We start from the raw sequence: 22,026 nt of genomic DNA on the forward strand, positions 1-22,026 counted from the left end.
CATGCCATGGGTGTGACAAAAACAAAACAAAACAAAAACACTTGCACTTATTAACACTTACTATTGATCAAAAACTGACAGAAGAGAGAATTCCTGCTATGGCACAGGGTTAAGGATCCTACTGCACTGGCTCAGGTTACTGTGGAGGTGTGGGTTTGATCCCCAGCCCAATATAGTGGGTTAAAGACCCCCATGTTGGAGGTCCCTTCACAGTCCAGTGGTTAACAAGCCTGACTAGGACCCATGAGGTTGTGGGTTCGATCCCCAGCCTCACTCAGTGGGTTAAGGATCTGGTGTTGCCATGAGCTGTGGTGTAGGTCACAGACATGGCTTGGATCCCATGTTGCTCTGGCTGTGGTGTAAGCTGGCAGCTGCAGCTCCAATTTAACCCCTAGCCTGGGAACTTCCATATGCCTCAGGTGCGGCCCTTAAAGAGCAAAAAAAAAAAAAAAAAAAAAAAAAAATCCATGGTGATGCAGCTGCCTCATAGTTCGTAGCTGTGGCTCAGATTCAATCTCTGGCCCAGGAACTTTCATATGCCATGGGTGTGGCCATAAAAAAAAAAAAAAAAAAAAAAACCTGATAGAAGAAAAAAATCTTCTTGACAAGATTTAGATCCACAAAATTGGATTCAGGGAAACTGGAGTGGTATATATAATAGTCACAAAAGAAAACCACACTGAATAAAGCTATAAATAACAAAATATGATACAGGCAAAATTTTGTTGAAATTTCCTTGCCTAAGAATAATTTTAGTAAGAAAATAACTTCAGTAAAGTGAAAATGGTAACAGTTTAATGGCACTGTATGGAAAATTAGGCAAGGAATTAAATTAGATTAAAGGTGGTTGCTCTTTTGAAGACACAGAGACTACAGACAGAGAAGAGAGCCTTACAGTGAAGCCCTGGGACATAACTGCATGAATGTTTGGAATATTTAGAGGTCAGGAAGATAGGGAGCCAGCAAGAGATGAGAAGGAATGGCCAGGGAAGCCAAAGGAAAAAAGCGACATGGAAGTCAACAGCAGAGTTTTTCAAGACGGAGGGTGGGGTCAGCTGTGTTCACTGACACTGAAAGGTTGAGGAAGATGAGGACAGAAAAGTGACCACCAACAACCAAGCCTGCTAAGTCCTCCTCTTCCACGCTAAACTCTATCTACTGGAATTTTCCAGGTCTTCAGATTTGTCTTTTTTTTCTGGTCCCTAAATGATCTTATCCAGTATTGACATTCCCCAATTTTACATTTCCTGCCTTGAAGTCTCCACAGAGCTCAGCTCATATAACAGCCTAGCAGACATATGTCTGATGGACGTCTTTCTTAAAGTTAACGTGTCCCCAAATGTGCTTCTGATATTCCCTCCACTCCCATCAGACTGTCTCTTTCTCTTGTTTTCCATAGCTCAGTAAAACAGCACCATCTGATGACATACTGTGCAAGCCACAATTTGGGGAGTCATTCATGACTCTCTTTTGCATATTTTCCTTGTCCCCCATACCCATCCATTAGCAAGTCATGAGGTGTCACTTTCAAAGTCCAAAATTGCCCTTGAATCCATTCCTATCATTCTGTGTCCATTGCAACCACCATAGATTCAATTCCTCACTGTTGGTCACCTGAATTATTACAATACCCTCTTTAGTAATCTCTCTGCTTCCTCTCATATTGTCCCTCCCCCAATGATCCTTTTTAAGGATAAGTTAGAGCATATCCTTTCTCCTGTCAAAACCTTCAGTGGCTCCTCATCTCACTCAGAGAAGCATCCAAAGCTGTTACAACAGCCTACACATCTCCCAGAGGCCTCTCCCTACCATCATCCTCCTTTCCTGCTACACCCTCCAGCCTCATCTGCCCTACTCACTCTGCTGCAATCACACTGGTTCCCTTGCTCTTCCTCAAACATATCAGGCCCTTGCACATGCTGTCCTTTCTGCCTGGAACACTCTTTTTTTTTTTTTTTTTTTTTTTTTTGTCTTTTTGCTATTTCTTTGGCCGCTCCTGCGGCATATGGAGGTTCCCAGGCTAGGGGTCGAATCGGAGCTGTAGCTGCTGTAGCTGCCGGCCTACACCAGAGCCACAGCAACGTGGGATCCGAGCCGCGTCTGCAACCTACACCACAGCTCATGGCAACGCCGGATCCTTAACCCACTGAGCAAGGGCAGGGACCGAACCCGCAACCTCATGGTTCCTAGTCGGATTCGTTAACCACTGCGCCACGATGGGAACTCCTGGAACACTCTTTATTTCTTTTTTTTCTTTTTACAGCCACACCCACAGCATATGGAAGTTCCCAGGCTAGGAGGTGAATCAGAACAACAGCTGGCCGCCTATATTGCAGTCACAGAAATGCCAGATCCCAGCTGCATCTGTGACCCACACCACAGCTCACAGCAACACGAGATCCTTAACCTACTGAGCAAGGCCAGGGATCCAACCTGCGTCCTCACAGACACAATGTCGGGTTCTTAACCCACTGAGCCACAATGGGAACTCCCTGGAACACCCTCACAGACATGGATTGCTCCTTCATATTCTTTTTTTTTTGTTTGTTTGTTTGTTTTCCTTTTCTAGGGCTGCTCCCGAGGCACATGGAGGTTCCCAGGCTAGGAGTCTAATCGGAGCTATTGCTGCCAGCCTACACCACAGCCACAGCAACGAAGGATCCAAGCCGAATCTGTGACCTACACCACAGCTCACGGCAATGCCAGATCCTTAATCCACTGAGCAAGATCAGCGATCGAACCTGCAACCTCATGGTTCCTAGTCAGATCTGTTAACCACTGAGCCACGATGGGAATTCCTCCTTCATCTTCTTTATTGAAACACCATCATGGCCTCTTCTCACCACCTTTTCTAGAATTGCAACACCTCTCTGTAATACTTCCTTGCTTTGTTTTCTCCCTAACAGGCCAGGGATCGAACCCACATCCTCATGGATATTAGTTGGATTCTTAACCCACTGAGCCACAAGAGGAACTCCCATAAATATTTATTGAATAAACAGATAAACAACTCTTTTGAAAAGAGGACTGGAGAAACACTGAAGTACTTGAAGCAGGTTATGGAAACCAGGGCAGTGAAGGTCAAAGATGGAAGTGGCCGGACAAATACACATGTTTACAGAAATGACCTGGGTAACTAGGGAATAGATGAAGCTTCAGGAGAGAAAGTGGACAACTGCACGTCCAGTAGGTGAAAGGAGATGACCTCAAGATCACAGCTGTGGCTCTGGGAGCAGGACACTGCCTCTGCTATAGCAGGAATGAAGGAGCAGATGGATGCAGAAGCAGGCAAGATGGTAGACTGGACAGAGAAAGGTGAGGTTTTTATTTTCTCCATGAAGTAGGAAAGGAGATCATTAGCTGGAACAGGTGTGGAGGAAAGGCGCAGGGAAGATTTGAGGAGAGGGAAAAATCAGTAAGCGTATAGGAGCTTGGGAAAGGGAGTTTATTGGAGGGGAGTGGCCTAACCCCCAATAATTGGCTCCTCATTCTTCTATAAATTTAGTGCTGAGCAGATGTAACTTCAGGAGCCTCTGGGTCCAAACAGCTATCATGAGTCTCCCTCACCCTGGAGTTGGCCCAGAAACAGGCAGCAGGGAGGGGATACTCTCAGCTCACCTGCTCCCAGCCACCAGCTCTTCCAGCGTCTGCCTCAACCGCATGCAGGCTCCAGACCCCGGCCTGCGCTGCAGACTCTCAACCTCCTGTAGCCCTTGGTCCTGCGCAACAAGGTAAGAGGGTCAAGGTCTTAAAGGTCCAGACTCCTGACCTCGTTTAGACCACATCCTCATCCCAGGGCTCTGCCCATTCACACTGCACCTCTTGGTCCTGCTCTTCTTTGACTCCAACTAGTTGGTGCTTGTTTTTCAAGCCCCCTACTGGGTCCATGGCCATTAGGCTGGGCCCCCAGTAGCCCTATCCATGTTCTTCACCCAGCTTCTTCCTGGATCCAATAGTTCTGAATTCCAGCTCTCCCACATTTTCTGGCTTCCTCAGTTCACCCAGAAGCTGTGCTCTTTGGTCCTCTGGCCTTTCACCACTGAGGTGCTGGGTCCCTGGCTGGTGCTTTACCCATTATCCCCTCCAGTACTCCTTCACAGGCCATGGTCTCCCAGACCCCTTATGTCCTAGCCTCTCCCTGCATGCACCTGCCTCACTCTCACCAGCCTCTCAGCCACTTTCCGCACACAGTTACTGCTTTGCAGGCGCCATGAGTGATCTTCCCAGCGGCTCCATACACGCACACAGGGCTTGCGGTGACGCAGGGGCAAGCAGAAATATGGCCTGGGCCAGTTGGGGAGGAGCAGAGTCTATGTGGGGCAGTCCTGGGCCATTGGGGATCTCCCAACATCTTCCTTCCAGCCACCATGAGCACTCACCCACTGCCATCCATGGGCTCAGGCTGCTGTGCAGGGGTCCCCAGCTCTTCCTCCTCCACTGGCCCTGCTCCCTGGTCCAACTCCAGCAGAGGCTCTGCCTCCCCTGCCACACTCTCTGCTCCCTCCCCAGGCCTGGACCCTCGGCCCAACTGTTCTTCCTGGCGACCTGCACGACCTTCCAGGAGCAGCAAGGGTCAGCAGGTGCCAGGCTGAGGGCCCAAGGGTCAACTGTCCCTCCCAGGGGCCTAAGTCCAAAACAAGAGCAGTCACTCTCAAACTCATAGCACTCAGGGTTTCGGCTAGGGCATGCAACATACCAATGGAGATCTCGAAGCTGATAGGCTGGGAGGCCATGGTGGGGTCAATCATGGTGGCCTCGAAGAGCACAGCGAAGAGCAAGAAATCTTCGCAGGGTGCCAGGGCGTTCTAGAAAAGAAAGGTCAGGCTGGAGTCAGTCCCTACCCTCCCAGTCGGAAGCCAGGACTATGCTTGGCCACAATGACCACAGAAAGTCATTGCTACCAAGGCCTAAAAGATTCACTGATGGTGTCCTATCTCCCTCTGGGCCTTGCTGTCTCAACCCACTGGATGCAGAGCTTAGTCCTCCCTGGCTCACCTCTGATTTGTCAGCCCTCCTCCTCTGGTACGTGTATATACACAAGAGCACATGTGTACATACTGTGGTCCAGGCCCCCTAGTTGAGAGACCCCCCCCCTTCCACGTTTAATGCCTGGGAGCTGGTTACACACTCCAAGCTGCAAGTGACCCTTCTCCTTCACTAAACTCCAGCCTTCACCTCTGGCAGCGGCAGCAACTCCTCCACCTCCACCTCCATTGCACTAGGAATCTCAGGTGCATCAGCACTGGAGCTGGCATCCAGGTGCTGCTGAATCCCCACTGGAGTCTGGCCTCGCTTTGCTTTCTTCTTTTTTCTCATGAGCCTGGATAACCTGGACCCCTGTGGGACCTGGGGAGGCTCAGTTTCAGCTCTCCCTTCCAACACTTCCATGGATACAGCGATCAGCAGGCGGCCACGAAACCAAATGCCGTGGCCAAAGCCTTCATTGAGATTTTGAAGACTATCCCGGAGTCCGCCGCTGGGGGGCGAGCCATAGAGAGATATCCAGGTCGGGCCGAAGGTGGGGTTAAACCCCGCTGTGGGAGGACAAAAACAGGGTTTTGGAGGGGACATGGAGCAGGTGGATACTAGGTCAGTCTATGCACCACATCCATAATTGTTTCCTGCAAGAGCAAAGGAGGAGAGGTGTCAGTTCGGGCCTCAGCCACTCTGGAAGGGAAGTTCGCCAACAGCTGTGGACCAAGATGTGAGAGGGCTTCGAAACCTGTTCTGTTCTCAAAGGCGCTGCGGACAGATGGAAGGAGCCTCTAGGGGCGTAGCCAGAACCCTGGAGGTGCAGTGAAGATTGAGGCAGAGCTACAGGTAATCCCTTAAGGGTCGGAACAAGGCTTGTTTTAGTGCGTGTAAACTGTAGGGAGAGCAAGGCTGGAGTAATTACTGGATATGCAGCTGTAGTTAGGATTTTGTCAGCGAAGCCAAACCGAGGGTAGTCTGGGGGCGACAGGAGAGGCTCTGAGGACAAGGGTCGGCTTGGAGCAAGGTTGTTATGTGGGATGGACCTGACTTTCTAAGCGGACCTGGGTTGTCGGGTTGGAGTTTGCTGGCGGAGGGGGGCCGGGAGGAGGCGGCACGCATCTGCCAGATGCACTTACCTGCGCGGCCGGGATGCGAGATCTGCCTCAGGTCCAGCACGTGCGTGGCTAGGGCCACATCGACCAGGGGCGCGTCGTCTCGCAGTTGCAGACGAAGGCTGCGCGTCAGCGGCGGGAAGAGCTCCACGAAGCTCAGCTGTTCGTTCCACTCAGGCGCCGCCGCCTCGCCGCGCACAGAAGTCTCGCCCTGAGCGCAGCAGCGAAGACAGGCAGAGAGGGGTCAGCGCGGGATCAGGGTTAGTGTCCACCGAGTGGGGACGGGCAGGACTTACCTGCTGCCCCAGGAAAGACACTCGCACATAAGGGTCCACGAGGACGCGCTGGTCTTGCAGGGCGCGGGCCAGGCTGCCCAGCAGCCCCGGGCGCAGCGCCGGAAGCCCCTCGGCGCGGTACACGCGCACGCGCAGCCGCGCCCACGGCCTCTCCGCCGGCACTCGGCGCGGCAGCAGCAGGTTCCTAGAGGAGCCGGGCGCTGAGCACCCCGAGCCACCCGGCACCCCGAGGTTCGGCCCCTGCCCATCTCCGCATCCCAGAGGCCACGCCCCGTCCTACGCTCCCCTTCCCCACCTCACCCCAGCTCACTTCTCAATGTCTGAACTGTGTCCTGGGCCAGCGGGTGGCAGCGGAGCGGGCAGGTCTCCGCGCGCCCTCACAGACAAAGTGACCTTGACGAAACCTTTGGTCCCCGCGCGGGTGTCCCGGGGGTCGTGCAGCGGAGCCCATTTCTGGTAGAAGTGGCCGTCTGGGGACGGAGGAGCCGGTCACAGGGGTCAGGGGAAGCCAGTGGGATGCACGATGCACGGGGAGGTGATAGGGCTATGATTCAAATCCGGCTCAATAGGGAGGAGCGGGAGTGTGTGGAGGTCAGCCGAGAGATGTGATTGCTGTCTCACTAGTTAACACACTGGACTCAGGGCCCAGAGGGTCCTCTCCTCTTGTCCGCGCAGATGAGTCTCAATGAGGAAAGAGTTAAGTACCTGGTTGGTCGAAGATAATGCCCAGGTCCATCCTGAAGGTGCCTATCTGAGTGGCCATAAAGGGAAGCGTCTGCGAATGGAAAGCCTGGGGAAAAGTGGTGTTAGTCCTGGAGATTGGGCATCTCCCCTTCTCTGACCGAAACCTCCCACCCCTACCTTCCTCACCGTGATCTCCAGCAGCAAGTCTTGGAGGCGAAGCCGGGTCTCATGAAATTCAAACAAGAAGTACTGGGTTGAAATGAGAAAGCAAGAAAGGTGAGAGAAGCTTATAAGTCAAGGGTTCATGCCAGCTGGTCCTGAATTTTTTTTTTTTTTTTTTTAGGGCCACACCCACAGCATATGGAGGTTCCCAGGCTAGGGGTCAAACTGGAGCCATAGCCACCACCAGCCTATGGCTCAGCCATAGCAATGCAGGATCTGAGCCACATCTGCAACCTACACCACAGCTCATGGCAACGCTGGATCCTTAACCCACTGAGTGAGGCCAGGGATCAGACCAGCAACTTCATGGTTACTGGTCTGATTAGTTTCTGCTGCACAACAATGGGAACTCCTCCTGGCCCTGACCTTTTGCACACAAGCCCTACCCACCCCAACCCACCTCCTCTTTGCACTCAAAGTGCCCCCAGCTTCAGGCCTGCATATTGGCTAACTTCCACCTAGGCCACGTCCCCTCCGTGGACAGTTCTTAACTTAGGTCCTGACCACTCTCTCCTCTCCGCAGCTTCCTTGGTTGCACCCACCTCATTGTAGAAGGGACAGTTGGTCCCACGCTGCGTGGCGGTCACTCGACGTTGCTCCCCAACACGCACAGCCACATAGGGGTTAATGTTGACTCCCACCAGCTTCTGGGCCTCAAGCACCGTGACCCCCACCTGAAGGGTGCAAAATGAAAAGAAAAGGACATCAGGCCAGCCAAGATAGAACATGTGTGGAGGCCAGGCAGCGTTTCCCAAGGGTCGGGGCTGGAGGGAGAGCAGTACCTGGAAGTCCTGCACTCTGGATATCTGGAAGGGATCCCCACAGGCCAGGCCCCGAGCTCGGCTGCAGAAAGGTCTATGTTCAGCTCTCACTTCACCCACACCCTGGCACCCGCCCTTGCACAGACATTCTTGTTTGGTGCCGATGATAAGATCTCTCCCTCTGAACTTTGGTTTTGTCTTGCTTCCATCTCAACCCTACACTCAGAATTTGACTGGAACCGTAAAACTATTCATTCAATCAACAAAGATTGATTGAGCACCTACTGTGTGCCAACACTGTTCTAGGCACTGTAACACTGCCCTGAACAAAAGAGACAAAATTCCTTGGCTTTGTCAGGATTTTATCACCTAGGTGAGCTCTGGAAGCCATGTGTGAGCCAGTGTTACTGTGTTTGTGAATGTGGCAGTATCTATGCCTAGGAATGAATGACACTTGACCCCAGGATATCCACTCCTCACCCCTACCCTGGGACCATGTATTTGTGAGAGTGGGTAGGCATGGGCCTGCATTTGTGTGAGCAAATGAAGTTGACACACTGGTAGGCTGTGGGAGCAGGTGTTCAGTGGGTACAAGTTACCTCTTAAGGGGGCTGAACACGACGCCAGAAAGCTCCACATCAGGCTCATCCTCCAGCTCCAGCTCCAGCTCCAGGTCCAGTTCATTGTCCTCATCATCTTGCTGACCTAGGCCTCGAGCTAGCCTGCGGCCCAAAGCCACTGCCCGCCGCTCCAGCCGGGCCTCCCCAGGCCTGACAGGAAAGGCCCTCAAGGAACATGTCTGGGACCTATCACTCATCTCTGGGTACCCATCTCTGACTCCCCTGCCTCTAGGTCTGATGCCACTGATCCAGGACTGACCCTTAGCCTGGGAGCCCTCTAATTCCAGAATTGACCCCTGATTTCTAGAACTGACGTCTCATCCTGGAATTGGTGCAGTATTGATACCAGACCCAGGGACTGACTCCACCCCACTGGCTCCTAATTCAAAAACTGACCCTGTAACCTTAGTTCATCCCCCCATACTTACTCCAGCTCTTGGAAGCCCACATTGGGAATGATCAGCTCTGAGCTGGGAGAAGGAGAAATGACAGGAGAGGGGCAGGTCTGACTATGAGCTACAACCCCAGCAGCACTGATTCAAGGGTCACCAGATCCAGTGGATCCACAGTGGAACTGGGTACCACGTCTCCCTTCCCAAGGCATGCCTGAGCCTTGGTTAGGTGGGTGGGAGGGTTACCTGTCCCGGATGGGTGCTCCAAAGTCCTCTTCTGCCCAGGCTCCAGCTGTGCCCTCTGGGGGCTGGTACTTCAGGTCAAGCTCCACCTGGATCTGAAACCAGATACGTAGTGTGCCTTGGGCTCCTCAAACTGCCCTGAGGCTAAGAAAAGCCCAAAGACAATCCCTTTTACTCCATCTATAAACCGAGAGACGCTCCTGGCCTGCATCTCTGGTGACTTGTGGTTCCTCTCTGATCATTAATAATAATGACTTTTCAGATATATTAAGAACTTACCATGCGCAAGAAACCACTTGAAGAGGCCCAACACAACTCCAAAATTCTCTCATCACTCTTAGAAATCCATTAATGTGGCCTTCACAGCTCAGCATGGTCTGACCCCTGCCAACTTTTCCAGTCCTATCTCTTATGAGGTCTGCTCCGGCCCTGCACCCCAGTTATGCTCTCTCAGGGCACTGGGCTTTTACATATGCTGGTTCCTGTGCCTGGAACATTCTCTCCACCCACTTAGTTAATTGCTATCATCCTTTAATTCTAAGCTGAAACACTACTTCCTCAGGGAAACTTTTCTGACCCCCAAATAGGTCCTTCCCAGCCCACCTACCAGTTCTTTTTTTCTTCCTATCAGCTGCTTTGTAAAATGGCAATTTTACATTTATTTGTGTGAATGTTTGTTTACTGTTTGCTTCTCTCCTTAGATATGGTACTCTAAGCAGACTTGTCCTTATCTGCTTTTCCTCACCACTCAATCCTCATTGCTCAGTGTGGCACATGGCTTATAATCAGAGCTCAACAGTTGATGACTGACTGGATGAAAAGCTCAATAATCTGACCTCACATAAGATAAATGAGGGAACAGCCTAGAGGAGCTCAATCACTTGTCCAAGATCTCAGGTGGACAGTAATGGACTTGAGATTTGAACCCAGGTCCATTTCTACCAGGCTATACTGACCCTCCATGGAACAGGAAAATCCAGCCAGGTTCATCTTGGTCTCCCACAAGAACTGCACCTGGTGCAGGGTCAGGGAGCAGCACAGAACTCCCTATCTTCCCCCCTTGCTACACCCCTCAGAACTGAACGTGGTTCTTGGCCTTGAGTCTGTAAAGAAAGGTGCCCCGGCCTAGGGGCCATATTACCACTCCTGTCTGGGTCTGGGTTTTCCCCTTAGAAAAATGGAAGCTGCTAACTAAGGGACTCTCAGGCTTGGGGGTGGCAGGCTGGGGACTGGTGGAACTCACCCGGGACACTCGCAGATTCTTATCCACTAGGGCCTCCCGCAGCACCAAATGCCCAGCACTCTGTAGCTGCTGCAGGGAGATCACCAGGGTCCCCAGAGACCTAGGGATGTAGCATGGAGCAGAAGAATGACCCAGAAGAATGGCCCCAGAGCCACCCCTCCCCCTACCTGCATCCTTGGCTGCCTAGGCCTACTCACCTGGGGCTGAACACATGGCTACAGTTGACCACCTGTATAGACAGACACTCCCCAGCCAGTGGAGCCCCATAGTGTGGCCAACGGAACAGCTGGAAATAGAAGGAACCTTGTGACACCCAAAGCTGGGCTGATCCTGACCTAGAATCCAGAGCCTATTCCCAACCCTGAAACAGGAGCTAGGCCTACAAGCTTAAGGTAGCTCTATGATATCCTAAACTTAGAACCAACCTTCCCAAACTAGGGGTGATCTGGGGCTAAATACCAGTGAAGAACTAATCCTCCCAGTCTTGCTTCTGACTTGTTCCAGACTGAGTCTAACCTGTCAAGCCTGAGACCAATCCCACCTCTTGACACCAAACCTCTCCAAACCCAGGAATAAGCCCCTGGCCCCAGGATGAACTCAGATGGGGCACATATCAGCTTCTCCACATCCAGAACACAACCCCACTGACCTCACCGATGTCTGCTTCTGGACCACAGTGAATTCTCCTTGTTTTCTGAGTAAAACCTGCCCAGAATTGAATCCAGTCATTTATCAGCTCCTTCCCACCCCCACACATAAAAAATCAGCCCTCAACCCATCCTTGACCCAGGGTCCAATCTGCCTGGATTCACCTTTAAAGAGAGCTAGAAGGCAGGGAGGAAGGGAGACAGGGGACAGATGGTAGAGATGCCAAGGGATGGGGTCGAGGGCCAGGCAGATGGAGGAACTAGAGCTCCCCAATTCCAAAAGTCCTTAGAGCAGCCCTGCAATCTCACCTCGAAAGCTAAGCCTCACTTGTCGGTCATGAGTGCCTGGCAGTCCTGTCAGTCGCCGCACACATACAGTCAGAGCCATTGTCCCAGGGCCACTGGCTCTGCCTCTGCCCTCCTGCCCTCCTGCCCACCTGCCCGCCCACCTGAATCGCCTCTGACTCACTGGACTCACCCAGCAGGTTCAGCGATCCCTGCCCTTTAGTCAAACACAAAAATCAGCAGGCCTGGGGGTCATGGGTAGGGAGGGAGTGGGAGGACAGAGAGATAGGGGTAAGGTCCCTGAGATCTGTCCTCCCTGCCTGCACCAGCTTCAGCCTCTATCCTGCAGCCTTGTGGGGTGGAAGCTGGGACAGGGCAGCAATGGAGGCAAGGGGAGAGGGCAGGACCCCCCGCCTGGTCTCCACTAGCCTATGAGGCATTAAGGCCTTGGGGCCCCATCTTCTTCCTACACTTTTCTGTCCTCAGTGCCTAGCTCAGTGTCGGGTACATTGTAGACCCTTAAAACTGGCTGTATGGATGGATTAATAAGTGAATCACCTTGCCCCCAACATTATCATGTGGGCACTCAACACATTTATTGAATTAATGAGTGATTGAATGTGTGTCCCTATCATGCTGGTGTTCAAAATACTTCCTCACCAAAAGTCAGAGGTCCTTAATCTTGGGTTTACTAGTGGAACTGTAGATGGTCTCAGGAAATCTGCAAACCATTGAAATTGTAAAAATTTGAGCACATGTACATGTTTCTGGACATTGAGCTCCTAGCTTAGGTTAATAACTAAAACAGATGTGCAGTACTTTTTTCAAATGAAGAATTACTGTATCTCACTGAACCTATGGGTGACAGTGTGTTGAGTGCATTTCACAGACAACCACGACACCACCGATGTAGAGGATTTGTGCTATGCCACCCTGGGGGAAGGGGGTGCAGCTGCAGAGGTAATTAAGACATGTTCTTTGTCTTTCAAGTAGCTTCATGGACTCCAACATCAAACAAAGCCTGGAAAGACTGCACTCCCCATCAGAGCAGAAGAGAGTCAGAGCCAGACTGCTCAGGGGAGGGAGGTCAGAGGGGCTTCCTTGAGGAGGAATTTTGAGGAGTGGGGCAGAAAAGGATATCTAAGCACTGGGGAGGAATGAAGGGTGTGTTCCAGGACCTGTGATTTGTTCAGTTTGGCCTGTGTATGAGAAATGTATCAGGCAGCAGCAGCAGATAAGATTAGACAGTCAGGGAGTTCCTGTTGTGGCTCAGCAGGTGAAGAATCCAACTAATATTCATGAGGAGGCACGTTCAATCCATGGCCTCGCTCAGTGGGTTAAGGATCTGGTGTTGCTGTGGCTATGGGGAAGGCCAGCAGCTGCAGCTCTGATTTGGCCCCAGGAACTTCTCCATCTCAGTACAGGTTTCCCTTGCTGTCCTAAGGTGAAACGGCATAAAGCAAAGAAGCAATCACTTTACATCTTGCTATTGGATGCACAAAATAAATCAAAACAAAGCGCAGATGCTTCCCAGACACAGTTCAAAGCTATGGGGGCTTGATGCTGAGATGCTGAATATAGTTCTTGGAGAAGGAGCTTTGCAGGGCCACTCTTGCTGCTCTCTTTACAAGCTGCCTTTATAACAACTTGCTGGAAATGGTGTTTTCACTTTTTGCCTTTCTTTGTGAAAGTGAAAATTTTTCTTTTGATTAGCAAAAATAGGTAGGTCTTTCGTAAAAGTGAGGGATATCTATACTGAGGTTGGAAAGTCCTGTTCTGCCTATTTCCCAGATATAATGTGTTCAAATGAGTTTTGGGGTCTATAAAATACCAGATAAGAGGTATGGGTTTTTCTGTTTCTAAGCAAGGTCCAAGTTACACCCCAAGGCCCTTAGATGTTGGGAGAGGGCTTCACCTTCCTGTTTAACAGATGGGAGCTGTCAAGGGCAGAGAAGGGACAAGAATTCTCAGCTTTTAGTGCCTCAGCCTTTTCCTCTCTCCCTCCTCTGTGTCATCTAATCAAGCAAGGTATTGATGCCTCTGGAAGCTAACACAGGTGCCTCATCCTGGTAGGTTCTCCCGGCCTCAATCCCTTGAAGAACTACCACTTCCACTTCCTAACACTCCTAAGGAGATAGGATGTGGCAGAAGGAGGACTAAACCCCAGGGCAGGATTTTGGAATTCTAATCTCTATCATGCATAGGAAAATCCTTTCCCCTCTCTGGACCATTTTACTTACCTGTCTAATATGCACAGGATGAACTGCACTGCTTTTCAGGTATGGTCCTTAATCAGGATCACACATGTAGTTATTAGAAATGCCATTCCTACTCCCATTCTAGTAATGCTAAATGAATTTCTGTTAAGCTGCACCCATACTACTCTGTTGCACAGCAGGAATCTGGGAACATCTGGTCTCTTGGCTGTGACCATGTGTGATTCCTCATTCTGTTCTAGGTGACTAAGAGACTTAAAAAGACTTTAGACTTTAGAAGTGCCATGGATGATCCCTTGCCCCTTCTTTTTCTTTTTTCGCTTTTTTTAGGGCCACACCCGGGGGGGGGGCGGGATGAAAATTTCCAGGCTAGGAGTTGAATCGGAGAGGCCAGCCTACGCCAAAGCCACGCAGGATCCAGCCGTGTCTGCGACCTACACCACAGCTCACAGCAACGCTGGATCCTTAACCCACTGAGCAAGGCTGGGGATTGAACTCGAGTCTTTATGGATACTAGCCAGGTTCGTTACCGCTGAGCCACGACGGGAACTCCCTTGCCCCTTCTCAACGTTCATTTATTTGTTCACAAATATTTGAGCACCTTTCACATGCTAGGCCTATCCAGGTGCTGGAGGATACAGTAGTGAACAAACCCCAAATCCCTACCTTCATAAAGTTTACTGTTCTAGTGGGAGTGTCAATGAAGAAATGAATAAATGAAACACATAGCAAGTTATTAGTCCTGAGGGAAAAAACGACGCAGGAAGGGGAATAGTGCTGTTTTACCTAGGGTGTTTTGGGAAGTGCTGTGATGTAAAGCACTGCTTGCTTTATGCCGGGCATAAGACGGACTGCCAAGGCTCCCAGTGACGTCGACTAGCTCTGTGATGCAGTCAGGGCGTTCCGTAGAGACCGTGGCCTCCTCTATGAAGTCAACAGCTGGGTCCAGATACTGGGCAGAGGGTAGGGGCAGACCGCAAGGCCCGCCGGCTGCACGCAGCGTCCGTGGGGACCGGGCGGTGCGCACCGGCTGAAGGAGGGCCGAGGGCCTTGCTGGCTGCGGCGTCGACTTGGGCGTCCGTGAGGGGACAGCCTGGGGTCAGGATGCGGCGGAGCCCACGCCCGGGCTCGGCTGCATCCCCGCACAAGCACACGCCCAACTTCTACAGCGACAACAGCAACAGCTCTGTGAGCGTCACCTCGGGGGACAGCTGCGGGCACCGGTCAGCTGGGCCGGGACCCGGGGAGCCCGAGGGCAGGAGAGCCCGGGGCTCGAGCTGTGGTGAGCCCGCCTTGAGCGCTGGAGTGCCCGGAGGAACCACATGGGCTGGAAGCTCTCGGCTGAAGCCGGCGCCTCGGAGCCACAATGCGCAGACCGCCTGTGGCGCGGCAACCGTGAGGGGCGGGGCCTCGGGTGCGGGCGGGGTCTAACCTGGGTGAGCGGAGGGAAGGGGTGGGGCCTAAGGGGCGGGGCTTGGCATGGAAGCAGGATTAAAACTCTCTGGGCACCTCCCAAGGGACGGAGACTGTAGGGTGAAAAGGGGAGGCACTAATTAAGATGCCCCAAGGGGTTGGCCTCGGTGTGGTGGACGATCCTGGGAGGGGGCGGGGAAAATCTTGTAATTGAGCACCACTGAGGAGGCACGGCCTCGGTTTTAGCAGGGGTGGCTACCAGGGAAATGAGACCCATGGTTGAGGGCGGGGCCTCCATTTGGGGGTGGTGCAACAGTAAGGCTAAGCTTCGGGGAGGCGGGGCCTCACAGTGCTGAGGAAGACCCAGGATGGGGATTGCAGTGGGACCAAAAAGCCTCCCCGATTTCTGGGCTGGGGAAGCCGTGATCAGGTCCCAGGGAAACAGCGGGCCTGCGGTGCCCCAGGCTCCAATGGAGCCCTTGGGCTCCCGCAGAACCGGCTGGCCCTCCCATAGTCTCTGAGGAGCAGCTCGACCTTCTCTCGACTCTGGATCTGAGGCAGGAGATGCCTCCCCCGCGAGTGTCCAAGAGCTTCCTAAGTACGGCCCAGGCCAGCCCAGATCCCCTCTGACCCTCTGGCTCCCTCCGAACTCCATTTCTCACCTCTGAGACCCTGTTCTTAGTTCTGAGCAACATCCCCCACCCACCCCCGCCTATGTCTGGTTCTCCAGTCCCTTCCTTGAGCCGGATCCACCTTCTCTAAAAATGAGAATCTGACTCATTCTCCCTGCCCCCATCTAATTCTCCTAGCCCATCCCTCTCTTCCTAAGCCTTAGGCCCCTCCCTGAGCCCCCTTCCTAAACCCCTTCTGAATCTCTAACACCCTGCTCTGTAAGCTCCTCCTCATCTCCCTTGCTCCCTAAGCCTAGTCCCTTCTCTAAGCCCCCTCTCCTCTCCTCAGGCTTACTCTTCCAGGTGCTGAGTGTGTTGTTAACCCTGGTAGGAGACGTGCTGGTCAGTGTGTACAGGTCAGAGGGAGGAAAGGGGGAGCCCCAGGGGCTGCTCTTTGGAGGGGGTGGGAGCAGGGCCCCACCCGACTGAGGCTTGAGCCAATTCACACCTGTGTTCACAGGAGCTGGGTCTAGGACCCTGGGGTGGGGGCTGTGGGGTTCACTAGGATCTCAGGGCCTCAGCCTCCCTCCGGTTCTTCAGGGAGGTTTGTTCCATCCGCTTCCTGCTCACGGCTGTGTCACTGCTGAGCCTCTTTCTGGCAGGTGAGAGGGTGGTGAATTCCCTGGGGCCCCAGCCCTGGATGCTTTGGAACCAAACCTGGCACATTTTCTCTTATATTCTTCAGCCTACTCACTCTCTTCAGAGGCTCACAGCTTTCAGTCCCCTTTTAGAGCTTTCTAGTCCCCACCTCAGACTCAGCTGCCTCAAGCCTCTTCTCTCTTCACTGTCCCTTTATGCCAGGAAAACCCACTCCCTTCTCCTCCCCTGAGACCACTCCTCTTATTCTTCAGGACTCTGGTTGGGGCTCCTGTACCTGGCCCCTCCACTGGAGAATGTGAGTTGGGGAGACTGTGTTCCAGGGTGGGTGGTTGGAAGGCTATGAACCTGGAGGTTGTGGGGAGTCTCCTGGGCTGCTGGGAGGTGGGCAGTGGTGTAGGCTATAACACTAGGGAAAGGCTGGATATAAATGGGAGGTTTCTGGGGGATTGTTCCCAGAGGTTCTGGAAGGTCAGGGAAGCAGGTAGGCTGTCCTAAAAAATAAGGCCCTTTGAATCTGGCCGCTCCCACACGGGGAGAAGTGGGTGGGAGCTGAGCAGCACTGTATTTTTTCCCTCCTTCCTCCCTCCAATAGGAACCTAAGGAGATGCTGACTCTAAGGTGAAAGAGGGCATCTGGGGTGGGGATTTGGGGGGCTTAAAGGTGCTTGTGGCGGAGGTCCTATGGGAAGTGTTCTGGGAGACAGGGAGCCAACTGTACAGAGCCAACCTCTTGCTTGCAGAGAATACCATGCACAGGTGCACTCCCAGGGGCAGCAGCTGCAGCAGCTCCAGGCTGAGTTGGTTAAACTCCACAAGGAGGTGTCCAATGTTCGCGCAGCCAACAGCGAGGTGTGCCCTGAAAACGAATCCTGCTCTCAGAGCTGTGTCCAGGAGCTTCGCCCGGGGAGCTAGGTCCCTGTGGCTCTGCCCACAGTTCCCGCCCAGCGTGGAGCCTGCTTTCTGGGTCCTGATCCTTAAGGCTCAGCTCAGAACTTGGAATTAGGAATTTCTCCTGGGGCCCACAAAGTCTATCCCAGAGAACTCTACCCCCCCCCCACTATAAAACCAGTGCTCAAGCCCATCTCTCCAGGCCCCGCCCTGTGTCATTTCAGAGAGTGGCCAAGCTCGTATTCCAGAGGCTGAATGAGGACTTTGTGCGGAAACCCGACTATGCGCTGAGCTCTGTGGGTAAGACCCAGAGGCACTGACAACTCAGAAATACAGACAGACCTATGCACATGCCCAAGGAGACCCACCTCAGACACTGCCCCAGTTGTCAGTCAGGCCTGGGAGCCCCTGAGTTGTTTCTCCCTGCTCCAGGAGCCTCCATCGACCTAGAGAAGACATCCCACGACTATGAAGATATGGACACAGCCTACTTCTGGAATCGCTTCAGCTTCTGGAACTATGCACGACCGCCCACGGTTATTCTGGAGGTGGGCCTGGAATCCCAGCAACCAGGGGCGGTACTCTGGGGAAGGAACCCATAGCTCCCAGGGGTGGGACCTGGCTGAGGTGAGGGCGTAGCGCCAGGCGAGACCCTGCTGGGCAGAAGTCAGCCTGGCTGGAGGCAGGGCCTGGCTTGGTCAGGGCGAGGCTCTGGGTGAGACACAGCACAGTGTAATACTGGAGAGTCCTGGCAGTGCGAAGGGACTGGGGCCCTGGGCAGAGACACGGCTAGGGTTAGAGACCTGGGCTGGGCAGATGATGCCATAAAGCTAAGGGCAGGGCCTACCTGAACCACTACCCAGACTGGTGAAGTGGAGCAGTTGCTCGGTCCTGTTTCTGATGGTGTCTATCTGCCCGCATGCAGCCAGATGTGTTCCCTGGGAATTGCTGGGCTTTTGAGGGCGACAAGGGCCAGGTGGTGATCCGGCTGCCGGGTCGCGTGCAGCTGAGCGACATCACTCTGCAGCATCCACCGCCCAGCGTGGCGCATACTCGGGGAGCCAACAGTGCCCCCCGCGACTTCGCAGTCTATGTAAGTGGGGCTGAAGCCAAGGAGGTGGGGGCTTTTTGCCTAGAAATCATCAGGTAGCCATGAAAACATGCTGCTGAGTCTTCCCCTGTTCCTCCTTTGGAGATATTACCACTTGCCTCTCAGGGCTGCTGTAGGTTAAAAATAATTATAAACATACCCAAATATTAGTTATGGTTTATTGACTGCTTACTCTGCAGAGTTCTTTACATGAATTATAGCTCCTTGCATGCACACAAACACCTACGAAGTGGTATTATCTCCCCCACTTCACAGATGAGGATAAGGCTCAGATAGAGGAAGTAACTTGTCCAAGCTCACACAGCTAACAAATGGCCAGACTGAAATTTGCAACCTGATTTTTTGAACCCACATTGCACACTACACTATCCTATACTACACGAAAAAAATAAGAGTATGTATACAGCTACTGAACATGTAGAGCCTCAACAAAGTTACTCTCTCCCTCCTCCACCTGGGCTTCACTGTTCCTCCACTCACTCTTCACCTACCAGGGCCTCCAGGTTGATGACGAGACTGAAGTTTTCTTGGGCAAATTCACCTTTGATGTGGAGAAATCTGAGATTCAGACTTTCCACCTACAGGTATGTTTGTCTCTGGGGGTGAGGGTGCTAAGAGCATGGGATAGTGAGGGAAGACTGGGGAGGAAGGCAGCCTTTGGGAGAGCAGGCCTTGGCATGATCCATTTGTCTCCCCAGAATGATCCCCCAGCTGCCTTTCCCAAGGTGAAGATCCAGATTCTAAGCAACTGGGGCCACCCTCGTTTCACGTGCTTGTATCGAGTCCGAGCCCATGGCATTCGAACCTCAGAGGGGGCAGGGGATAATGCCAGAGGGGGGCCCTATTAAACATGCTGATTGTTGGAGAGTGGAGGTCTGTGCGGAAAGCTGGATCAGTCTATCTGTTGGGGAGGTGTTCGGTTGCCTTTGGTGTATAAATACAGTGTGTGTATGTGGGGGGGGGGGTTTGTCTACAAAGGCGCCCTCTTCTTGGAGAAGTCCAGATCAGTATAGTAGTGATGGCGGCAACTCATGTTTATGGAATGCTTACAATGTGCACACGACAGTACTTTGGATGTTACATGCACTGCCTAACTAATCCTCACAACCACAGAGGGGAAAACCACTCTGGTCAGGAAAGCTGCTCAGAGTTACAGAGAGAAGAGTCATGTGACAGTGGACCCCAAGCTTACCTTCCTCCAGAGGCCACACTCTCTTAACTGCAGAGCTACAAGGCAGCATGGAGCCATGCATGTGTACCTTGATTCTCACACCCCACCCCACCCCCAGCCTCTGGGAAAGTCTCCCAACTCTTGCTAGGTACAGGTGGAGGAGAAACTACCCCTTTTTCTTCAGGTAAAAACTAGGGAGACTTGAGAACCTCTAGGAAGCATCTGAGTTAAGTCGATGCAGGCCTCAAGCAGAGAGAGGATGCTTCAGAAAACAGGATAATTCATTTACTGATCCAAGAACTCTTCACTTTGAGTCAAAAGTAGAATTGGAGGACTAAATGATGGTGGAGACAAGCATCAAAGAGGGCCCAGTATGAACAAAGAAACAGGCAACATCTTGACTGCTAGGATCCTTTCCATTGTGTTCATGTTTTAGAAGAATATACAGACTATTAACAGTGGTTACACCTCTAGGAAGTGGAATGTATGTCTGAGAGTGGAACATGTATCCATCTATTTAAATTTGGGAGGGGTATTACTTTTGTAAATCTAAAACAATGAAAAAAGATTCTACTGAATACGTTTAAAGCCTAAGGTTTTCTGACTAATGAACTAGTAAGCTTTTCTGGAGGGCAGTTTCACAATGGGAACCAAAAGTGTTAAAAATTTTTTATACTCTTTAATCACAGCAATTCCATTTCTAAGAATGGATTGAAAGGATACATAGATATAATGAAAGTTAATTTTTTTTTGTCTTTTTGAAAAGTTAATATTTTTAAAGATGCTCCTCACACTGTTGTTTATAAAGGAAAAAACTGGAAATAATACCTAATAAGATAAGTATGTTACAAAAATATGTAGCCAACAGAAATGGTTATATAAGGGGATGTTTAATGCCATGGAAAGTAATTAATGATATATGGATAATTTCTTAAGAAGTAAGCTAGATTGGTATACATAAAATTTTAAAATTCCCATATCAAAAAAGTTATACAGGAGTTCCCTTGTGGCACAGTGGGTTAAGGATCTAGTGTTGTCACTGCAGCAGTTCAGGTCAGTGCTATGGTGTGGGTTCAGTCCCCAGCCTGGAAACTTTCCAATGCCGCAGGCACAGCCAAAAATGCCCCCCAAACAAACAAAAACAGTTTGACCAAAAGATACTATGCATGAAGACAAAAGCCTGAGAAGAGATGTTATCAACATGTATAAAAGACACAGGATTAATAACTGAATAACTCTAACAGAATAAAAGCTATAAGGACGACAACTATAAAAAAGCTATTCAGAAGAAATACAATTCACAAATAAACAGATGAAATGATACCTAGCCTTCATAATTAAATTCAAACTAAAAATGATGTATGTACTATTTTGCCTATCAAATTAACGAAACAGGTTTAAAATTGCTATGAAGGGCTTCACAGTATCTATTAAAATGTTAAATATTCGCAACCTTTTTTTTTTTTTTTGTCTTTTCTATGGGACACATATCTTAATAAGAGATTGTCTAAATAAGCTATAGTATACTCATGCACAGAGTAACATATAGGTATTAAAAAGAATGAGGTCATGGGGAGTTCCCATTGTGGCACAGCAAAAACGAATCCAACTAGTAACCATGAGGTTGCAGGTTCCATCCCTGGCCTCGCTCATGGCTTAAGGATCTTGCATCGTCTTGGGCTGTGGTGTAGGTTGTAGATGCGGCTCTGATCTGGCATTGCTATGGCTGTGGTGTAGGCTGGCAGCTGTAGTTCTGATTCGGCCTCTAGCCTAGGAACCTCCATATGCCACAACTGTAGCCCTAAGAAGCAAAAAAAAAAAAGAAAAAAAAAAAAAAGAAAGAAAGAATGAGGTCAGGAGTTCCTGTTGTGGCTCAATGGGTTAAGAACCCGTCACAGTGTCCACGAGGATATGGGTTCAATCCCTGGCCTCCCTCAGTGGGTTAAGGATCCAGCACTGGTGCAAGCTGCAGTGTAGGTTGCAGATGTGGCTTGGATCCCAAGTTGCTGTGGTTGTGGCATAGACCAGCAGCTGCTGCTCTGATTTGACCCCTAGCCCGGAAACTTCCATATGCTATAGGTGTGAACATAAAGAAATAGAAAAAAAGAATGAGGTCAGCAATAAGTTATAATGGGTAAAATACCCAAAATATAATTTTAAAACATTGTAAACAGTATAACAACTATTTTAGAGAAAAAAAAAATCTGTCAGACCTAGGAAATACACCCTGCTCCATTATCTGTTTTACATTTATATTTGAAATAATTTCATACTAACTAGCATATATTTTTAAAACATTTTAAAGCATGCTAAAATAGTATGTACAGTATGATCCCAACTTTGTAAAATAAAAAACATGTATCACTATAAATATGGATAAAGGATTAAAAATATGCAACAATTATTTTATTGGGACACAGGGGTTTGGGTGCTAACTTATTTTTTCCTATAATGAATATATGTATTAATTTTCTAGTA

The 22,026-nt window shown here is 50.9% G+C and overlaps 2 protein-coding genes across 38 annotated transcripts in view; one reads left to right on the top strand and one right to left on the bottom strand.

The window, feature by feature from the left end:
• FER1L4 (fer-1 like family member 4) overlaps positions 1–11,597 on the bottom strand; it is a 43,664-nt gene extending 32,067 nt beyond the window's left edge. For 15 of the 32 annotated variants that reach the window (XR_014832243.1, XR_014832236.1, XR_014832230.1 and 12 more), the window contains exons 1-19: positions 11,504–11,597; positions 11,197–11,252; positions 10,745–10,833; positions 10,548–10,647; positions 9,308–9,399; positions 9,098–9,139; positions 8,649–8,819; positions 8,071–8,131; positions 7,831–7,962; positions 7,253–7,315; positions 7,088–7,172; positions 6,693–6,852; positions 6,383–6,566; positions 6,111–6,297; positions 5,176–5,534; positions 4,697–4,805; positions 4,380–4,554; positions 4,149–4,284; positions 3,619–3,719 (exon numbers count right to left, since the gene is read on the bottom strand). Coding sequence is in view for 13 of the 32 variants with exons in the window: in XM_085003696.1 (XP_084859822.1) it covers positions 3,619–3,719; positions 4,149–4,284; positions 4,380–4,554; positions 4,697–4,805; positions 5,176–5,534; positions 6,111–6,297; positions 6,383–6,566; positions 6,693–6,852; positions 7,088–7,172; positions 7,253–7,315; positions 7,831–7,962; positions 8,071–8,131; positions 8,649–8,819; positions 9,098–9,139; positions 9,308–9,399; positions 10,548–10,647; positions 10,745–10,833; positions 11,197–11,252; positions 11,504–11,582 (2,381 nt within the window). In the remaining 19 variants the exon portion in view is untranslated. Of the gene's footprint in view, positions 1–3,618; positions 3,720–4,148; positions 4,285–4,379; positions 4,555–4,696; positions 4,806–5,175; positions 5,535–6,110; positions 6,298–6,382; positions 6,567–6,692; positions 6,853–7,087; positions 7,173–7,252; positions 7,316–7,830; positions 7,963–8,070; positions 8,132–8,648; positions 8,820–9,097; positions 9,140–9,307; positions 9,400–10,547; positions 10,648–10,744; positions 10,834–11,196; positions 11,253–11,503 lie in introns of those variants that run through there. The other 17 variants (XR_014832244.1, XR_014832238.1, XR_014832239.1 and 14 more) reach the window with 4 other exon arrangements.
• Positions 11,598–14,602: 3,005 nt separating this feature from the next.
• On the top strand, positions 14,603–21,000 carry SPAG4 (sperm associated antigen 4). 6 transcript variants are annotated; one of them, XM_005672894.4, is made up of 12 exons: positions 14,603–15,090; positions 15,602–15,706; positions 16,069–16,135; positions 16,320–16,381; positions 16,631–16,674; positions 16,972–16,997; positions 17,119–17,227; positions 17,491–17,566; positions 17,699–17,814; positions 18,192–18,359; positions 18,872–18,961; positions 19,076–21,000. In XM_005672894.4, exons 1-12 carry the CDS (start codon positions 15,018–15,020, stop codon positions 19,223–19,225), a joined length of 1,086 nt encoding a protein of 361 aa, XP_005672951.1. In that variant the 5' UTR covers positions 14,603–15,017; the 3' UTR covers positions 19,226–21,000. The 6 variants fall into 6 exon arrangements, with proteins under 6 accessions (XP_005672951.1, XP_003134466.1, XP_084859852.1 ...); XM_003134418.5 differs by having other exon boundaries at positions 14,605–15,109; XM_085003726.1 differs by having other exon boundaries at positions 14,610–15,109; positions 15,623–15,706.
• Positions 21,001–22,026: the final 1,026 nt, after the last annotated feature.

Source organism: Sus scrofa, chromosome 17, assembly GCF_054392235.1.
Source record: "Sus scrofa isolate SSC_HxYL_T2T_F1_AM1 chromosome 17, Sscrofa_HxYL_maternal_Yorkshire_Landrace_v2.0, whole genome shotgun sequence".
In the NCBI taxonomy this organism is placed as follows: Eukaryota; Metazoa; Chordata; class Mammalia; order Artiodactyla; family Suidae; genus Sus; species Sus scrofa.

Coding starts and splice junctions, on each gene's coding strand:
- SPAG4 (XM_003134418.5), top strand. CDS start 14,800: ATGCGGCGGAGCCCACGCCCGGGCTCGGCTGCATCCCCGCACAAGCAC. Junction 18,360..18,871: donor CCCGCGACTTCGCAGTCTAT/GTAAGTGGGGCT, acceptor TTCACCTACCAG/GGCCTCCAGGTTGATGACGA. Junction 18,962..19,075: donor TTCAGACTTTCCACCTACAG/GTATGTTTGTCT, acceptor TTGTCTCCCCAG/AATGATCCCCCAGCTGCCTT.